This window comes from Corythoichthys intestinalis, chromosome 18 (genome assembly GCF_030265065.1).
Source record: "Corythoichthys intestinalis isolate RoL2023-P3 chromosome 18, ASM3026506v1, whole genome shotgun sequence".
Lineage (NCBI taxonomy): Eukaryota > Metazoa > Chordata > Actinopteri > Syngnathiformes > Syngnathidae > Corythoichthys > Corythoichthys intestinalis.
In genome coordinates, this window is record NC_080412.1 from 11125179 (window position 1) to 11142558 (window position 17380).

At 37.9% G+C, this 17380-nt stretch overlaps 1 protein-coding gene across 1 annotated transcript in view; it reads left to right on the forward strand.

Moving 5' to 3' along the window:
- The window catches only part of arhgap42a (Rho GTPase activating protein 42a), a 32839-nt gene extending 19645 nt beyond the window's left edge, over positions 1-13194 (forward strand). Inside the window, exons 11-24 of the mRNA XM_057821535.1 lie at positions 2687-2765; positions 2842-2881; positions 2979-3041; positions 3136-3210; positions 3294-3378; positions 3515-3573; positions 5192-5294; positions 5634-5793; positions 5855-6005; positions 8049-8654; positions 12118-12265; positions 12500-12580; positions 12653-12732; positions 12814-13194. Of these exons, the coding sequence (XP_057677518.1) occupies positions 2687-2765; positions 2842-2881; positions 2979-3041; positions 3136-3210; positions 3294-3378; positions 3515-3573; positions 5192-5294; positions 5634-5793; positions 5855-6005; positions 8049-8654; positions 12118-12265; positions 12500-12580; positions 12653-12732; positions 12814-12902 (1819 nt within the window). The 3' untranslated portion in view covers positions 12903-13194. The remainder of the gene's footprint in view (positions 1-2686; positions 2766-2841; positions 2882-2978; positions 3042-3135; positions 3211-3293; positions 3379-3514; positions 3574-5191; positions 5295-5633; positions 5794-5854; positions 6006-8048; positions 8655-12117; positions 12266-12499; positions 12581-12652; positions 12733-12813) is intronic.
- The last annotated feature ends 4186 nt before the right edge of the window (positions 13195-17380 follow it).

Consider the following 17380-nt stretch of genomic DNA (forward strand, 5'->3'; position numbering starts at 1 on the left):
AAAATCAACATGAATATAATGTTAAAATAAATAAAATAAAAAATAAATAACAGTTATTTTAAATAAAATTAAATATTATAAGTAAATATAGCTTATAGACCCACAGCCACATCTCAAGTTGCTAAAACAAAAATAATTATTTTCCATAAAAAAGTAAAAACACTTCTAAATAAAATTTTAAATATATATATAAATATATATATTGCAGGCACTTTACTGACTTTGAAGCTCCATCTCAACAGTTTTCATACCTGTCAACCCGAGGCCGTTGGCAATCTTACAAATAGTGAGGTATGCCCTTACAAATTGGTGACTAATCTTACAACGTTTTGTATAGCGTGCAATATGAAACAAATAAAACTCATTTTTTAAAATATGAATTTATTGGTAATAATGTAATGTATAACCTGGTGCAATCAAAGAACAATCAATATCTTCAGCTACATCATGATTACTAAAATTTAACAGCGACTTTTGTTATAATTGTATGTAGCACTTTTGGCAATTTCTATTATGTCTTTTGATGGCTGCACTTCATGACACTTCAGCTCGCAATTCAGTTTGACTTGAAGGTAGTTCGTTAGTGTGTCCAATTATAAATTAAATAGGTCAATTGATAAAATTAACTTTCCGATTCAATTTTGAATCAGGGAACATTTCTTTTGCTAATTCTGAGAAGTGATCTGTAATAGTTGCGGGCAAATTGTGTTCGGCAACAAATTGGCAGAATCAAATCTCTGCTTTCGTCACTTTTCAGTCTGCAGACGTCATCTTTATGACCAGTGTTGTTAATCTTACTTTTAAAAAGTAATTAATTACAGTTACAAATTACTTCTCCCAAAAAGTAATTGAGGTAGTAATTGTTACTTGAATGTAAGAGTAGTTAGTTACTTGGCAAAGTAACTCGTGTTACCTTTGATGGTTTTGTTTGTTTGTTTGTTTGTTTGTTTGTTTGTTTGTTTGTTTGTTTGTTTGTTTTTTATCAACAAAAAACATAGTAACCTTTGCTATGTTTGGAAGTCATTTAATGTTGTGAATCAACTGTTACAGTTGTTAAAATTGCTCCCATTTTTGCATTAGTTCCTTTCTGTCTACTTTTGACATGTGAAAGTTTTAAAGCTGTTTCATCATTTAAAGATAGATTCAAGTCAAGGTTTTGCCGATTTAGGAGTATTTTAGATAAAGAGTTATTTAGGTTTGTTTGGAAGGTTCACTACAACAGAGCCTTTCTGAGAAGTCTACAGCTTTAAAATGGCGGCCATTAACTAACGCCGCCGAGTCTGTCATTTCGCATGTAGTTCTATATGCATGTGATATCTAGGCGTAGATTGTAGGCTGTCGGCTACAGTCAGGAAATATTGGAGCCAACTAGCCTAGCATCGCGTTTGCTACAGCGTCACAACAAACACTCTTTTCTCTCCGTGTCTCTGACTTTTCTTGCGTCTTTCAACCAACGTAGTAACGCATAGTAACGCACATTGTCTTGTTGCCGAAACGATGACAAAATCCGAACGGAGAAAAAAAAACGTAATGCACGAAAAGCGTACAGATTTTGAACGGACGGCGTACACATTTAAAAATCAGTGCTCACTTGTACAAATTACGCCGAAACCATACAACTTTACAGGTATGAGTTTTAGAGACTTGCCCATTTTGTACATATTTCTCACTCAGTCCAACTTATGATGCAGGAATGTGAGGTTATCATACCACTACTACTATTAATATGAATTACTTGAATGTTAATGGAGAGTAGGAGCAAGAGACAGCGCATGTGTATGACTCGTATCATTATTTACACATTATACACACAAACCCACCCTCTCTAGACACAGAAAGTCGCTAGAGAGAAAAAAAACACCAAAGGCTGTATTAAGAAAATGTTATTTTGTACAGATGTTTACAATGGCGGAAGACTTTACAAAAGCAAGCTACTAGAGAAAAAAAACAACTTGCCGTCTTGCCACGCTAACTAGCCACGTTAAAAGCCTCATTAACAAGTTTATGTTATAGTATTTGATTTAAAATTGGTAGACACACAAAACACGCTGGAGTGAACTCTCGTAGCTGGTGGGAAACGTTCATGACAGCGTTTATTTAGCTTAAATTTTGTGTAAAGTGACGGATGATGGTCACGTAAATGTGAAATCATGTTGGAGGTGTTGCCTGGAGGTTGGCTGTCCTTCCTCCTCTAAGCTGCGACCATTTGTTTTCAGTAGCCGAAATACTCCCATACTAAACTAGACTTTTTTGAGGGAGTTTTGAAAACGCTCAGGTGTAGTTTTGACACCAACAGTAGTGTCACCGACACACAGGACAGAGCAACAACCGGATGGGGAGGGATGAGCGCTGCCACTCCAAGCCATTTCTTGCTGCATTTTTGGGACATAAAAATAGCGAATACCGTATGATGGTATGAGGGAAAATTTTAGTGGTTTTGAAACCTTGTCGTTTTCATACCACGGTAAACCTGGAAACCGGTAACCGGCACATGCCTAAGTGCAGGGGTGTCAAACTTGTAACTTATTTGGCTGCCACTGACGGCGCGAGACGTCCAATCCATTTTGACTGGGAGGGGCGAATGAATGTTCGTTAATTCATTCGCAGTTTTTGGACTGCAGAAGTTTTGCATAAATGTTATGTTGGCGATGTAGCGGATTAAATTGTCCTTTTTCCATTTTCACAGACACGGTGTTATCACTCTGCAAGCACTCTCTGAGGCCAACAGGCGACTCTGGATGGAAGCCATGGACGGGAAAGAACCTGTATGGGCCATATTTTCGTTTTTATTTTTTTTCTTCTCTGGAGTGATTTTGTGTTGACATTTTGGTCTCTGCTCAGATCTACACTCTTCCGTCGCTACTCAGCAAGAAGGAAGAAAGTAAGAATCCAGATTTCTCAATTCAAGAGCTGCCGATTAATGTGATTTTTGCTTCATAAGTGTTTTTTTTTTGTTTGTTTGTTTTTTTGTTTTACAGCGTTCCTCAACGAGACAGGCTTTAGCTTTGTGAAGAGCTGTATTGAGCTGGTAGAAACGAGAGGTAGATAACGATGAAAACTTCAGGACGGTTAAATATTCCAAATGTACTGTACATTTCGCCCTATGTGCTGAATTGTATCCAAATATGTGCACAGGCCTCACCACTCTTGGTCTTTACCGGACCGGGGGAGTCAACTCTAAAGTTCAGCGACTGATGACAAGCGTGTTTTGTAAGAACTGGGTCTGACTTCATTTCCCCCTCTTCTGGTAATGGCTGATGAATCATTCTGAAAGCACATCTGCTTCCCTGCAGCCTCCACTTCTGCTTGCGACGTGCATCTAGATGCAGACGCTTGGGACAACAAGACCATCACCAGCGGACTGAAGAATTATTTTAGGTAACGTGCACACTTGATAGAGCACATTGGCTCCCATTGAATGCACTAGAGGTCCAATCCATTTGGACCGGGAACGATTTAGCACTGACAGCCCCTTCTAGTTTAATGTGTTTAAATGTCTGAATAATGCACACAGGTGCTTGGCAGAACCTGTGCTGACCTACAGACTGCACAAGGAATTCATCAAAGCTGCAAGTAAGATGGCCTCTTACCGATTCCAACATCTATGATACCACGTTTTTTTGTTCATTTTATAAATACTAGATTACGGCATACTCACAAGATTGTAAGGTAATTTCTATCATGGCTTGATCAGGCACTGACTGAACTCATTGGCTGCCATTGACAGTGCTAGACGTCCAATCCATTTGAAATGGAATCTGCTTCAAATGGATTGGACATCTATTAGTGATACTCTCATTTGAAACCACTGCAGAAGGATCATTGGACACCACACCTTTGGATGTCTATCATCATCTGGGAAGGGCAAAAGGGCATAGACTTCATAATATATTGAAAGGACGCGGGGCGCGGGGCCAATTATTAGGGGGCCTATCTCTGTCAAAGCTGACCGAGTGGAAACACAGACAAAGAGCTTTTTACATTGAAAATTCTTGTGAATAAATGCTTAAATCCCTGAATTCTTTATAGATATGGATGTAAAACAGTCTTGATTCTTGGTTAAAGCAAAAAAAAAAAAAAAAACGGGCAGTTAGCATTTATTTTACGTAAATATGTTGAATGTGCTGCTAGTCTTTAAGCCACTGTGGCGCCACCTTATCACCACAAAGAGCTTTTTACGTTGAAAATTCTTGTGAATAAATGCTTAAATCCCTGAATTCTTTGGAGATATGGACGTAAAACAGTCTCGATTCTTGGTTAAAAGCAAAAAAAACAAAAACAAAAACCAAGCAGTTAGCATTTATTTTACGTAAATATGTCGAATGTGCTGCCAGTCTGTTAGCCAATTTGGCGGCCCCCTTAGTACAACAAAGAGCTTTTTACGTTGAAAATTCTTGTGAATAAATGCTTAAATCCCTGTCTCGATTCTTGGTTGAAAGCAAAAAAGTCAGGCAGTTAGCATTTATTTTACGTAAATATGTCGAATGTGCTGCTAGTCTTTAGCCATTGTGCCTTATCACCACAAAGAGCTTTATATGTCGAAAATTCTTGTGAATAAATGTGTAAATCCCTGAATTCTTCATAGATATGAACGTAAAACAATCTCGATTCTTGGTTAAAACTAAAAAAACGTGGAGTTAGCATCTTACGTAAATATTGCGAATTATGACACCAATGCCGTAGCGGTTAATTTCTCCCATTGATTTTTTTCACAACGTTTCAAAATGCATGCATGATACGAAAAATACAATAATTACTACTGAGACAATCCTTCCTGTTTGTATGCCGTACAGCTTTTGTACTTTTTCAACCTAAATCTGGCGTTGGATCGCTGCATGTGTTTGAGAATATCTGAGACGGACTTCGACCGACTCAAGCGGAGTGAGGGACGCCCCCTACTTGAAGGAGTGGCGCAGTGTCTGGGGAATGTGTCCCGTCAATATCATTATGAAGTCTATGGCTAATGCTCCTTTTTTACAGATGCGTGCTAGGATAGCGATCATCTTGGATAGGGTGACTAGCGGTTGGAAACTAGATCTCAAATTGTACTTAGCATTGCATCTAAGCATTCCTTGATACCATGACATCATTTTAGCGCCGTATTGGTACCGATGTTATCAGTATCGGTGCAACACTTCTTAAAATCTTATTACAAATGTATCAAATGAATAAAATATTTTGTTTTTTGCAGAGTATGACGACCAATATCGCGTGAAGGCGATCCATGCACTGGTCCACAAGCTCCCGGAGAAGAACCGGATCATGCTGGACCTCCTGACGAATCATCTTCTCAAGTTTGTACACAGGAACACGTGCCTTTATGGAGGCTTGGGCAATAACTCGATGTTGTGAATTAATTCGAGTTTTTTTATTGCATCTTTATTCTACACTAAAAAAATGATTCAAATTTTTTGTTAAAGTTCATGGTAACTGCCTGCCATTGAAAAGAATTGACGTGCAATTGATTTACAATGGGAGGACTGGCTATGAACATTTGTTCATTTGCCCCCTCTTTGTCAAAATGAATTGGACATCTAGCGCTGTCAATGGCAGCCATTGAGTTCAATAGATTGACATCCAAATCCATTTTGACTGGAAAGGTCATTGGTAAGCATTTGTTTTTTTGTATGCAGAGTGTCATCCCACTGCGCCCAGAACCTGATGACGGTGTCCAACCTGGGCATGATCTTCGGTCCCACGCTGATGAGGTCACAGGAGGAGACGGTGGCCGCCATGATGAACATCAAGTTCCAGAATATCGTGGTGGAGATTATCATTGAGAACCATGACAAAGTATGCAAATGCACATAGTAAAGTAAACACATGCGTTAACACGTTACGCTTTGGCTGTCAGATATTTGGCGAGAGTCCTGACCTGACACTACCGTTACCTCCGGCGCAGTCTTCTCGGGCGACGCCCCGACGGAGCAAGGCCATCTGTTTGTCGTCGGGGAAGAGAAAGGCCCGCCTCTACCCACCTACTCTCTGCCTAGCAGACAATGATAGTGAGTGCTTTACATACAGTGTATCACAAAAGTGAGTACACCCCTCGCATTTCTGCAGATATTTAAGTATATCTTTTCATGGGACAACACTGACAAAAGGACACTTTGACACAATGAAAAGTTGTCTGTGTGCAGCTTATATAATAGAGGCAATTTTTCCCCTCAAAATAACTCTAAATATAGCCATTAATATCTAAACCCCTGGCAACAAAAGTGAGTACACCCCTCAGAAACGATGTACATCTCTAAATGTCCAAATTGAGTACTGCTTCTCATTTTCCCTCCAAAATGTCATGTTACTCGTTACATGAGTGCTGTCAGCATTGCTGCAGAGATTGAAGTGGTGGGTGGTCAGCCTGTTAGTATTCAGACCATACGGCGCACTCTACATCAAATCGGTGTGCATGGCTGTCACCCCAGGAGGAAGCCTCTTCTGAAGACGGTACACAAGTAAGCCCGCCCGTCTCATCAGACCTTAAGACATGGTTCCAGTACACCATCTGCTTTGTTGACATGCCTTCAGCAAACTGTTTGCGGGCTTTCTTCATTTGATGTAGAGTGCGGCGTATGGTCTGAGCACTAACAGGCTGACACCCCACCTCTTCAATCTCTGCAGCAATACTGACAGCACTCCTGTAATGAGTCACATGGCATTTTGGAGGAAAAATGACAAGCAATAATCAATTTGGACATTTAGGGATGTACGTAGTTTCTAAGGGGTGTACACACTTTTGTTGCCAGGGGTTTAGATAATAATAGCTATATTTTGAGTTATTTTGAGGGGAAATAAATTAACTCTATTATATAAGCTGCACATAGACTACTTTTCACTGTGTCAAAGTGTCATTTTGTCAGTGTTGTCCCATGAAAAGATATACTTAAATATCTGCAAAAATGCGAGGGGTGTACTCACTTTTGTGATACACTGCAGATCTGGGCGAATGTCGTGATCATTGACCAGGAAAACATTGAAAATTTGAAGTATGCGTTTATTTTTTTCATAATTAGGGATAAGAAAGGATCATTTTTAAACTTCCTCGGAGTGGCTATTGCAGGGGTCAGCAACCCAAAATGTTGAAAGAGCAATACTGGAGAAAAAAAAAAAGAATATGTCTGGACCCACAAAAAAATTGAAAGCCTTATATAAGCATTATAATGAAGGCAACACATTCTGTATGTATCTATATTAGCCTAGTAAAGCTTCTGCCCCCGCTACCCGACCCCAGATTGAGGGAGGGAGGGAAGGAGGGAGGGAGGGAGGGACGGACGGACGGACGGATGGATGTGCCTCATACATGGCTCAATATTGGTTAATCATGTCATTCCATTTAGCTCAGCTCCATCTTGTGGATTCATAACACAAAGCCAACTACTGCGACTACGACTACTACTACTGCGCCTTATAATGCAGTGTGCCCTATACATGAAAAGTTGAAAAAGGTTTTAAAATAGGTCGTTCATTGAAGGTACGCTTTATACTCCGATGCATCTTATAGCGCGGAAAATACGGTACATGTGTATTTTCCCTGCAGTTTAACTTCATTACAGTATTAACAAATTAGAATAATGTTTGTGTCACACTAGAAACCATACTAGAACTAAAAATATATTTCCCTCCCCCATCTTTTGCCATTTTCAAACATTTTTGAAAGCGCTCCAGGGAGCCACTAGGGCAGCGCTAAAGAGCCACATGTGGATTTAGAGCCACAGGTTGCTGACCCCCGGGCTATTGTTTGCACTCTAGTTGTGCTTGTGGTCGAGTCACCGAGAGAAAAGAGAGCTTACCCCCACTTGGAAATAAGATCAAAAGAAATGTTTCCAAAGCTGGAAAGACAACCTGGTGGCCCCATTTTTAGCTGCAAGAAGAAGAAAGATCTGAAATTATGAAGTGAATGTCACTGGTGCTGCAACTTGCAGATTCAGTTGTTACTTTAGCGAAAAAAGCATTTCGGACCACAACAGAAACCACATTTCAGCTGAAAATTTTCCGCCATTGAGTTTTGGGTACATCTCTAGTGTAAATATTTGTTCTTATGGCTCTAGGCGATACCTTCAGCAGCGGTAGCCCGGGCACTACACCTATGGGCAGCCAGGAATCACTGTCTTCTCATTCTTCAGAGAAGAACGCCGCACAACAATCGTCACCTCCATCCTCGCCTCCCGCCCAACCCATCTCCTCCACAGCATCACCTCACTCCGCTGAAGTCCAGCCGACTCCTTCCTGTTCCTCCAATGGCGATGAAAAAAAATGTATGATGGACAAGGAGACCCAAGTTGTTGCGGTGTCCGTGGCGTCGTCCATTGCGTCGTCCGTTGCATCATCCGTGGTGTCTCTGAGATCTGCGGCTGAACAGACTGACTCCACCTTGTCCCTCTCCTCCGCTAAGGAGTCCAAATCTCATTCCTCTTCGTCCACCGTGCAGCTCTCCACCTCGGGGTCGCCAGCCAGAGAGACACGTTCAGTCCTCAGAGTGCCATCAGTTTCGTCCCTGAAAAGCACCAAAGACACAAAGGTGTATTCGTCACCTCATCAGCAGCACCGGACAGCAGCGTACCAGACGGCCTCCTCGTCGTCGTCTTCCTCCTCATCCTTGTTCCCATACCCGCTGTCCACTTCGTCCTCCCTCACCTCCTTGCACATCTCAGAAGGTACACCACATCATACACTCGCACTTCAAAATGTTGATGAAAATATATATATATATATATATATATATATATATATATATATACAGTATATATATATACGTCATTCAAGAAAGGTTTAGGGCAAGTGCCTATTTTTGGTTATAAAAAAAAAAAAAATATATATATATATATATATATATATATATACATATATATACATATATATATATACAGTACTGTGCAAAAGTTTTAGGCAGGTGTCCTGCCTAAAACTTTTGCACAGTACTGTATATATTTATGTACAGTATGTCTCAGACGAGCACTCACTCAGACATTTTATCATGTACAACAAACTCAGATAAAAAGCTTGAAAAAATAAGGAATTAGTTCAAAAGTGCAACTCTTTAGTACCAGTATTCAGAAACACTAAAAGAATAAAAAACATTGTGGTGGTCAGTAAATGTTACTCTTGTAGAGCAAGTGCAGGGAAATATATATGGAATCACTCCTTTCTGAGGAAAAAAATATGGAATCGTCAGAAACAAACAAAGAAATAACAATCAAAACACATCTCTAGTATTTAGTAGAGCTGTCCCGACTAGTCGACATAGTCGACGTCATCGATGACGTAAATCCGTCGACGAGCAAAACATCCCGTCGACGGTTAATGAAGGGTTAAAAAAATATATGCGTGGAAAGTTCAGAATGTCGGACGCTCTGTATGCAAGCGGGGAAAGCGGCACAAAGACAAAAAAGCGCACCAGAGTGTCCAAAACATTGACTTATTTCAAAGAAACAAAGGAGGGTACACTGTTTTGTCCTGTCTCTTCAATGCCAAGCTTGGCTGCACGTCGGCCGAGAATGAACACCTAAAGCGCCGTCAACCAGTTTGTAAGTCCATCTAACTAACTAACGACATGTTTTATTGAAGTTGCTAAGCCTGTCACGATATGCAATGAGTCCAATTATCGCAGGGCAAATAAAAATGAGGCCGGTAATTTTCACGGCTGCCTTTTATCGCTGCGTGCGTGCGTGCGTGCGTGCATACATTGGTGCGTGCGTGCTGATGGCTCCAGTTCCTTTCTCTTATCAACACGCTGTAGAATTAAAGTTCAGACATACAAAATAAGAAAACCCATCCATATTAAACACTGTAACGTTAGCACTGCTACACTGAGGTGAATGGGGGGAAAAGGCAACTTACTTTAGCCTGCTTTAAAACATTGGCAGTTGTCTCGTGAAAGCAAACTTGCGGTTTAAAAGGTGACACTTCAAACAGGAAAAATGGCTGGTTAACAACATTTGCAAACGAAAAAAATGACCCCAAAAAAATCTATTACTGACACTACTTGCAATTACAAAAAGTGCTTTTTTGCTGAGTGTAAAGCTGAAGTTAGCGGTTTAGCGAACGTACTTCCGGTAAACATTTCCAAATAAAAGCACGTCATGTTCTTCATATAATTAGCGATTTCTGGAGTTAATCCCACATACTTCAAAATTCAGATTCTACACTAAAAATACTTTTAAAATGACACTCTTTATGAAAAATCTGATTGGCAATGAATAATTATAATTATCATAATACTATTATATATAGTACTGTACTATAATATTAATGCGAGGTGTTTTTTTAAGAATTGTTTTGAATCATGTTGGAAAGGAAGTCAGTGTTCTGAATCTGTTTACATGCCATTTTTTTGCACTAGTTAATTCTATCAGCATTTGAACTCGTTTATTTTTTGATTTATTATTGTTATTTACGTGTTTATTTGTACTTAAATAAATAATTTACGTGTTCCAATATGTTTTTTGAATTGATAAGCGTCAACAGAAATTTCATTGCTACATTAGTAAATAATTTTTAAAAAAATTTTAATTATAAGATTAGTCGACTAATCGTAAAAATAGTCGGCTGACTAATCGGGAGAAAATTAGTCGTTTGGGACAGCCCTAGTATTTAGTAGCACCGCCGCTGGCTTCCATGACAGCTTGCAATCTCTGAGGCATGGACTCGATGAATACTGTATTGGCCCAAATATAAGACGGTGTTTTTTGCATTGAAATAAGACTGAAAAAGAGGGGGTCGTCTTATATGCGCGGTCTAGACATTAAACCCATTCACGACGCTATATAGCGCCAGATATCATTGAAGTGATGTTCTGTCATGACAGATCTAAGCTACTCTCCAGTTTAACCAGTTTGCATTATTTAATTGCATTGTTTTTCCTTATTCAGATTTTTTTCAAGACTACAGTTACAGTTAGACTTCACTAAATGGTTAATGCAGTTATTGCAATTTTGTTGTTTTATCACAATAGATTGGTTTACCATATTTACATTTCAAAAACCAGAGGCCATATATTTACGAATGTGATTGCACTTTAGTTTACATATTTAAATGTTCAGATATTAAGATTTGAATGAGGCAAAATAACATGCTTTTTCTCTCAAATATATTGTTACAATCATTTGTTTCAGATGTACTGTCATTATTTTCTGTGTAAAAAATAATTTTGTGTTCAAAAAGTTTTTTTCGAACTTGAGTCTTGAAAAAGAGCAGGTCGTCTTATAATCAGGGCCGTCTTATATTCGGGCCAATATGGTATTCTTCATCAATTTTGTGTCAACTCTCTTTGATTGCAATTGCCAAATCATCCTTGCAGGTCGGAGCCTTGCCGTGGACCATGTTTTTCAATTTCCACCACAGGTTTTCAGTAGGGTTGAGATCTGGGTTATTTGCAGGCCTTGACATTGACTGAATGAGTCTTTCTCCAAGGAATGCTTTAATAGTTTTAGCTCTCTGGCATGATGCATTGTCGTCTTGGAAAATGACATATTTTCATTTGAAGGGATAAGAAAGCTGTCTAAAATTTCAGTGTAAACTTGTGTATTTATTGAAGATTTAACCACAGCCATCTCTCCAGTGCCTTTGCCGGACATCCAGCCCCAAATCATCAAGGACTGAAGGAATTTTGATGTATTCTTCAGGCAGTCATCTTTGTAAATCTCACTGGAACAGCACTAAACCAAAGTTCCAGCACCATCACCTTGTCAAGAGTCAAGAATTTGCGTTGGACAAGGTGTCATGAGTCAAGAATCTGCAGTCTTTGTTTTTTCCAATTCCATATTTTTTTTCCTCAGAATGGAGTCATTCCATATATATTTCCCTGCACTTGCTCTATAAAAGTAACATTTACTGATCACTACAATGTTTTTTATTCATTTCTTTTAGTGTTTCTGAATTCTAAAGAGTTGCACTTTTGAACTAATTCATTATTTTTTCAAGCTTTTTATCCGAGTTTGTTCTACATGATAAAATGTCTAGAGTGAGTGCTCGTCCGAGACTGGTGATTCCATACTTTTTAATAGGTGTTGTATATACAGTCTTATGAATTCTATGTGTACGGGTTTCCTAAATTTTTATTTAAAGTGCGGAAGAATACAAAGTAGTCTTTAACTCACGTGTCATGGTTTCGTGTTCCAGACTACAGAAGCTGCCATGGTTCCGTGCAGAGTTTAGCGTCGCTGGACCCGCAAGAGGCTACACGGAAGATCTCCCACTTAAGACGAGACATCAACAACCTGACCTCCCACGCACTGCCGACCAACGGCTACAAAAGGCCTGGATTAGTGTAGGTATCCTATCTGACATTTTTGTTGATATTAGTATGGGTATCGGTACCCATACACAAAACAAAACGAAGTATCGGCCGATACCACACAGCTGGTTGTCGGAATTGGTATTGGGAGCCAAAAAATAGTATCAGTGGGGTATACTCGTAGAGTGTATATAGAAGTAGTGTTAAAATGGCAACGCTGGTCATGGTGACAAGGTTTTTATTTTCACATTTTTTTGTGTGTTTCAGGTTATCAGTCCAGGCACAGAACCAACAACAACGTGAAAGCTCCGTGTTCTCCTCAGCTTTGGATATTTGTGCTTCTGGAAGGTTTGTGGAATCATAAATAGGAGATTATAGTACATTAGCAGATACATAAAAACAATTATTTTCAACTCGCAGGGAAGCGAAAGCTTTGTATTCCTGCGAGGCCGAGCACAGCCATGAGCTCAGTTTTCCGCAGGGAGCGCTCTTTTCAAATGGTAAGAAAAGACAACTAATACCTGAAAGGAGTACCGGTATTATAATTGTCATTTTCATATTTGTTTTTTGTCTGTCTTCAGTTCACCCGTCGGTTGAACCAGGCTGGCTCCAAGCGACCTACCAGGGCAAGACGGGCCTCATACCCGAGAACTACATCGCATACACCTGAACGTATGTGATGTCATCACTCCGCTGCCTCACTTGAAAACATCCATAAAAAGTATACTGTGTAGCAGAAATCACTGAACAGTGCATCTTGACTGATTCTCATCCATTTTACTGTATTCGTTCCACAGCAGTGTTTTGTTTTTTGGCTTAATTTAAGTGGCTTCTCTGGGTCAAATCAACTGTCTTAGTGTTCACACATGTGGGATATGTGAATGTGAACTCTTGTGTTGTCTTCTTATGTGTCTTTATGTCCTAATAAAGGACTTACATTCCCGAGCACGACTCTCCATTATTGTTACCCATTTCTGTTTATTTCATTTGCACATACTTATAATTGGTTCGGGGAAAAGGATTATTCCACCACTGTGAATTGGAATGAAATTTCATCATGATGTGGCTTGTTTATTCAGATTGTTTTGTTTGGTTTGGTTTTATAATCCGATTGTAAATGGAATATTCGGCTCTATAAAAACCCGGCTATAGTCAATGGCCCTTGAAACATGAGCATTAACCTAGCGTGGCCAAACTTGTATACCAAAGTGTTAATATTGTGGACGACATGTAGGAAGAAAGATTTGTGTCTTTATTAATCAATCCCAAAAAAAGTTGCTGCAATCAAAATAAAGTCGCTTCAATCAAAATATATATTACATAAAAAGTCACTTCAATAAAAAAATGTGTTTGGATGCAAAAATAAATTTGAGACTCAAAGAAGCATTTGAATTTTTTTTTTTTTTTTTTATTGAAGTGTTTTTTAGGGGGGTTGAAACAACTTTTTTTTTATTGAAGGAAGTTCAAAACTTTTTGCACTTAAAAAAAGTGAGTTCAAAACCTTTTGCACTTGAATCAAAAAATTAATATTTTCAAATAAGAACACTTTTGCAAAAAAAAAAAAAAATTAGGGGAGGGAAACTTTTTTTTTGCAAATGATTTTGTTCATTGATTGAAAATATATATATATTTTTTGACTGAAACAACTTTTTGGGGGATTAGATGATTTAGACACAAATTTCCCACCTATAATATGGCCCAAACACAAAAAAGATTAAATCTTTCAATGAAATCAATTTTTCAATGAGAAATGTTCAAATACAACATTTTTTAGACTCAAATATTTTTTTCGCTTTCAAGAACTTTTTTTCTATGATTGATTTTTTTTTTTTTATTGAAGTGATTTTTCTGTTGAAAATATTATTTAAACATTTTTTTGGGGGGGATTGAATAATAAAAACACAAATGTCTTCGCCAAAATGTGGCCCAAACGTAAAACAACATTAATTCAATCAAAAAAGTTGATTTAATCCAAAAAAAAAAAAAAAAACTTCACTTCAAGAAAAAAAAAATGCATTCACATTTTTTTCTTATGGTAGTGATTTTTTTTTTATTTAAAATATATATTTTGATTGAACAACTTTTTCTTGATTGAAGCAACTTTTTTATTGAATAATAAAGGCACAAATCTACCTCTTTAGACGTGACCTAAAATGTGATGCCTACGTATGTGGGCGTAGCCATCTCAGTTAAAATAGATTTGATATCTGTTGCTGCTGGGAATATCATTGAATCAGATAATTATGAAAACACTTAGAATTTTTTTTTTTTTTAGTTTTCAATAAGACTTCTGCACCTTTCATCGTGTATCTTGGCTTCATTTCCGTGAGCAACTGCTCCAATTCTCTCAGATTTGACGGGTGCTTTTTCAGACGGCATACTTTATTTAGTTTGTTCGACAGAGGCTCATGTGGATTTAGATCTGCACTGAAAAAAACATTAGTTAGATTTACATTTTTTTTTTTTTAAGTATGGATATCGGTTGCACACGATAAAATCACGGTATGCCAACATGAATATTCCACACGACAAAATCATGTTACACCATAATAGATACTTACTTTTTACCTCACCTTTGAATTTTACGTTACACAAACCTGATTTTATCATGTAGTTATTTGTAATTTGTTCACATTTAGCAAAAAAAAAAATGTTTTAACAGCACAATTATTGAAATATACAAAATTTTAAGAAATTGCAAATTACATTTTCAATATTCAACTTCAGTATGTTTTTATGTTCATGAAAGCATATTCAGCCAATACTTTCTGAAAGCACTACTTGCATTATTAAAATTAATTAAACAAAGGAAACAGAACACAAATGAATCGTTTAATTTTAATTCAACGACAAATACATGGCAGAAAACACTCAGGTAATTTGAAGTTCCGCTCTGAGACCCCCAATTTGGCCAAATTTCAAAATTGTCCCATACTGTATGTACAGTGCTGCTCGAAAGTTTGTGAACCCCACAGCGATGGTCAGATTTTTTGTAAAAAAAACTAAAATAACCTTATTAAATGTTAAGTTATACCCAAATCCACAATACTGACATTCCAAATAATGGACTGAAACAAAAGAAATAGTTATATTGTCATTCTTTATTTAACAAAAGTGGTTGATTTAAGAAAAACTCAGATATCATGTGTGCAAAAGTATGTGAACCCCTTCAGTTAATAGGATATTGCGCCTCCTTTTGCAGAGATTACCTCAACCAAACGGTTTCTGTAGTGCCTAATCAGCCTCTCACATCTACTTTGGGGGATTTTTGCCCATTCTTCCTTGCAGAACGCAGTCAGTTGAGAGAGGTTTGATGGGCGTCTGGCATGAACTGCTCGCTTCAGGTCCCGCCACAGCATTTCAATGGGATTTAGGTCAGGACTTTGACTGGGCCAGTCCAGAACACGAATCTTCTTCTTTTTCAGCCATTCCTTGGTTGTATTGCTGGAATGCTTTGGATCATTATCATGTTGCATGATCCACCTTCTGCCAAGCTTTAACTTCAAAACAGATGGCGTCAGGTTATGTTCTAGGATTTGACAATATTCCTCAGAATTCATGATTCCCTGGACTATGTGGAGTTGTCCAGGTCCTGAGGATGAAAAGCAAGCCCAGATCTTGACATTCCCACCTCCATGCTTCACTGTTGGGAGAAGGTTCTTTTGGTGGTATGCAGTGTTGACTTTTCGCCAGACATGGCGGTTTTGGTTGTGACCAAACAGTTCAATTTTGCACCTACATCAGTTGATGAAAACTCTTTTTAATTTAGTCTCGACAACACAACTGTTAAAAAAACAAAAAAAACTACTGAATTGATTGATTAGGAAATCAGGTTGAAATAATAGAAAATTCCAAAATGTTGAGGGGGTTCACAAACTTTTGAGCAGCACTGTATGTGTGATACTGATACATCATTGGAAAGCCTTTTTCTGGGGGAAGAAAATTTTATGAACAGGAGGGCATTTTTAAACAGCAAAACCCTAACTGGAGGTCAGAGCATGCGAGAGCATAATTAAAGATGCTATGACTTTAGCGCGATATTATCGCGTACTTACCTTGTTTCGATCCAAAAACTCCATGTACCATGTATCATCGAGTGGCAAGACACAGATGTGAATGGCCACAGCCGGATTTTGGGGGGATTTTAAGGGTTAAACATGGTAATATAACAAGGGTCGCAATGCAGAAATCGCAGACATCGAGGAGTGGTCGAGATGATCTTTTTCATCTTTCTTCTTTTTAAAATATGTGTGTGTTTTTTTAAACAAAATATTAGACATCAATTAATGATTATAAACTCAAAATGACAGACATTATGAATAATAAATATAATTACATTTTCGTGGCTGGGTTGAAACAAAAGCGGTTGCGCGACGTTCGTAAACAGGGTTTCTAAGGTAAAACGGACAAATTAAAAATAGTTCTGGGGCTTAATGCACCATGAATCTGCTAAGGCAGCATATAGACATATTGTTCTATCAAACACAACAGTTCTTTTGGCTTATAATACAGCAGTTTATTTTAAAGAAGGGTGCAAGAGCAGAAACTGCTTTTTCAGTCTTGTCTGTGTTTTCCACCATATATACATATTTTTTAGACAGCAAAACCCTAACTGGAGGTGAGAGCATACAAGACCATAATTAAAGATGCCATGATTTTAGCGAGATATTATCCCGTACTTACCTTGTTTCCATCCAAAAACTCCATGTAGCATGTATCAACGAGTGTCAAAACACAGATGAGAATGGCCACAGCCTGATTTTGGGGGGATTTTATGGGTGATACATGTTAATATAACAAGGGTTGCGATGCAAAAATCGCAGACACCTAGGAGTGGTCGAGATGTTCTTTTTCATATGTTTACCCATTTAAATGTTATTTTTTTTAAATTTTTCTTTGTTTGGATTGATTATATATCATCTAACATATTGGGGAAAATGCGACAGTAACAAAAAATAAAATAAAATCAAACCATAGTTATGAGGTACATATCTGTGACTTATTTACAAACACCATTTTTTTCATTGTGACGTCATTTGTTTAAAAGATTAAAATATGCGAGTGAATAATTTTTTTCAAGTCGTTTTATTTTTTTAAACGAAATATTAGACATCAATTAATGATTCTAAGCTAAAAATGACAGACATT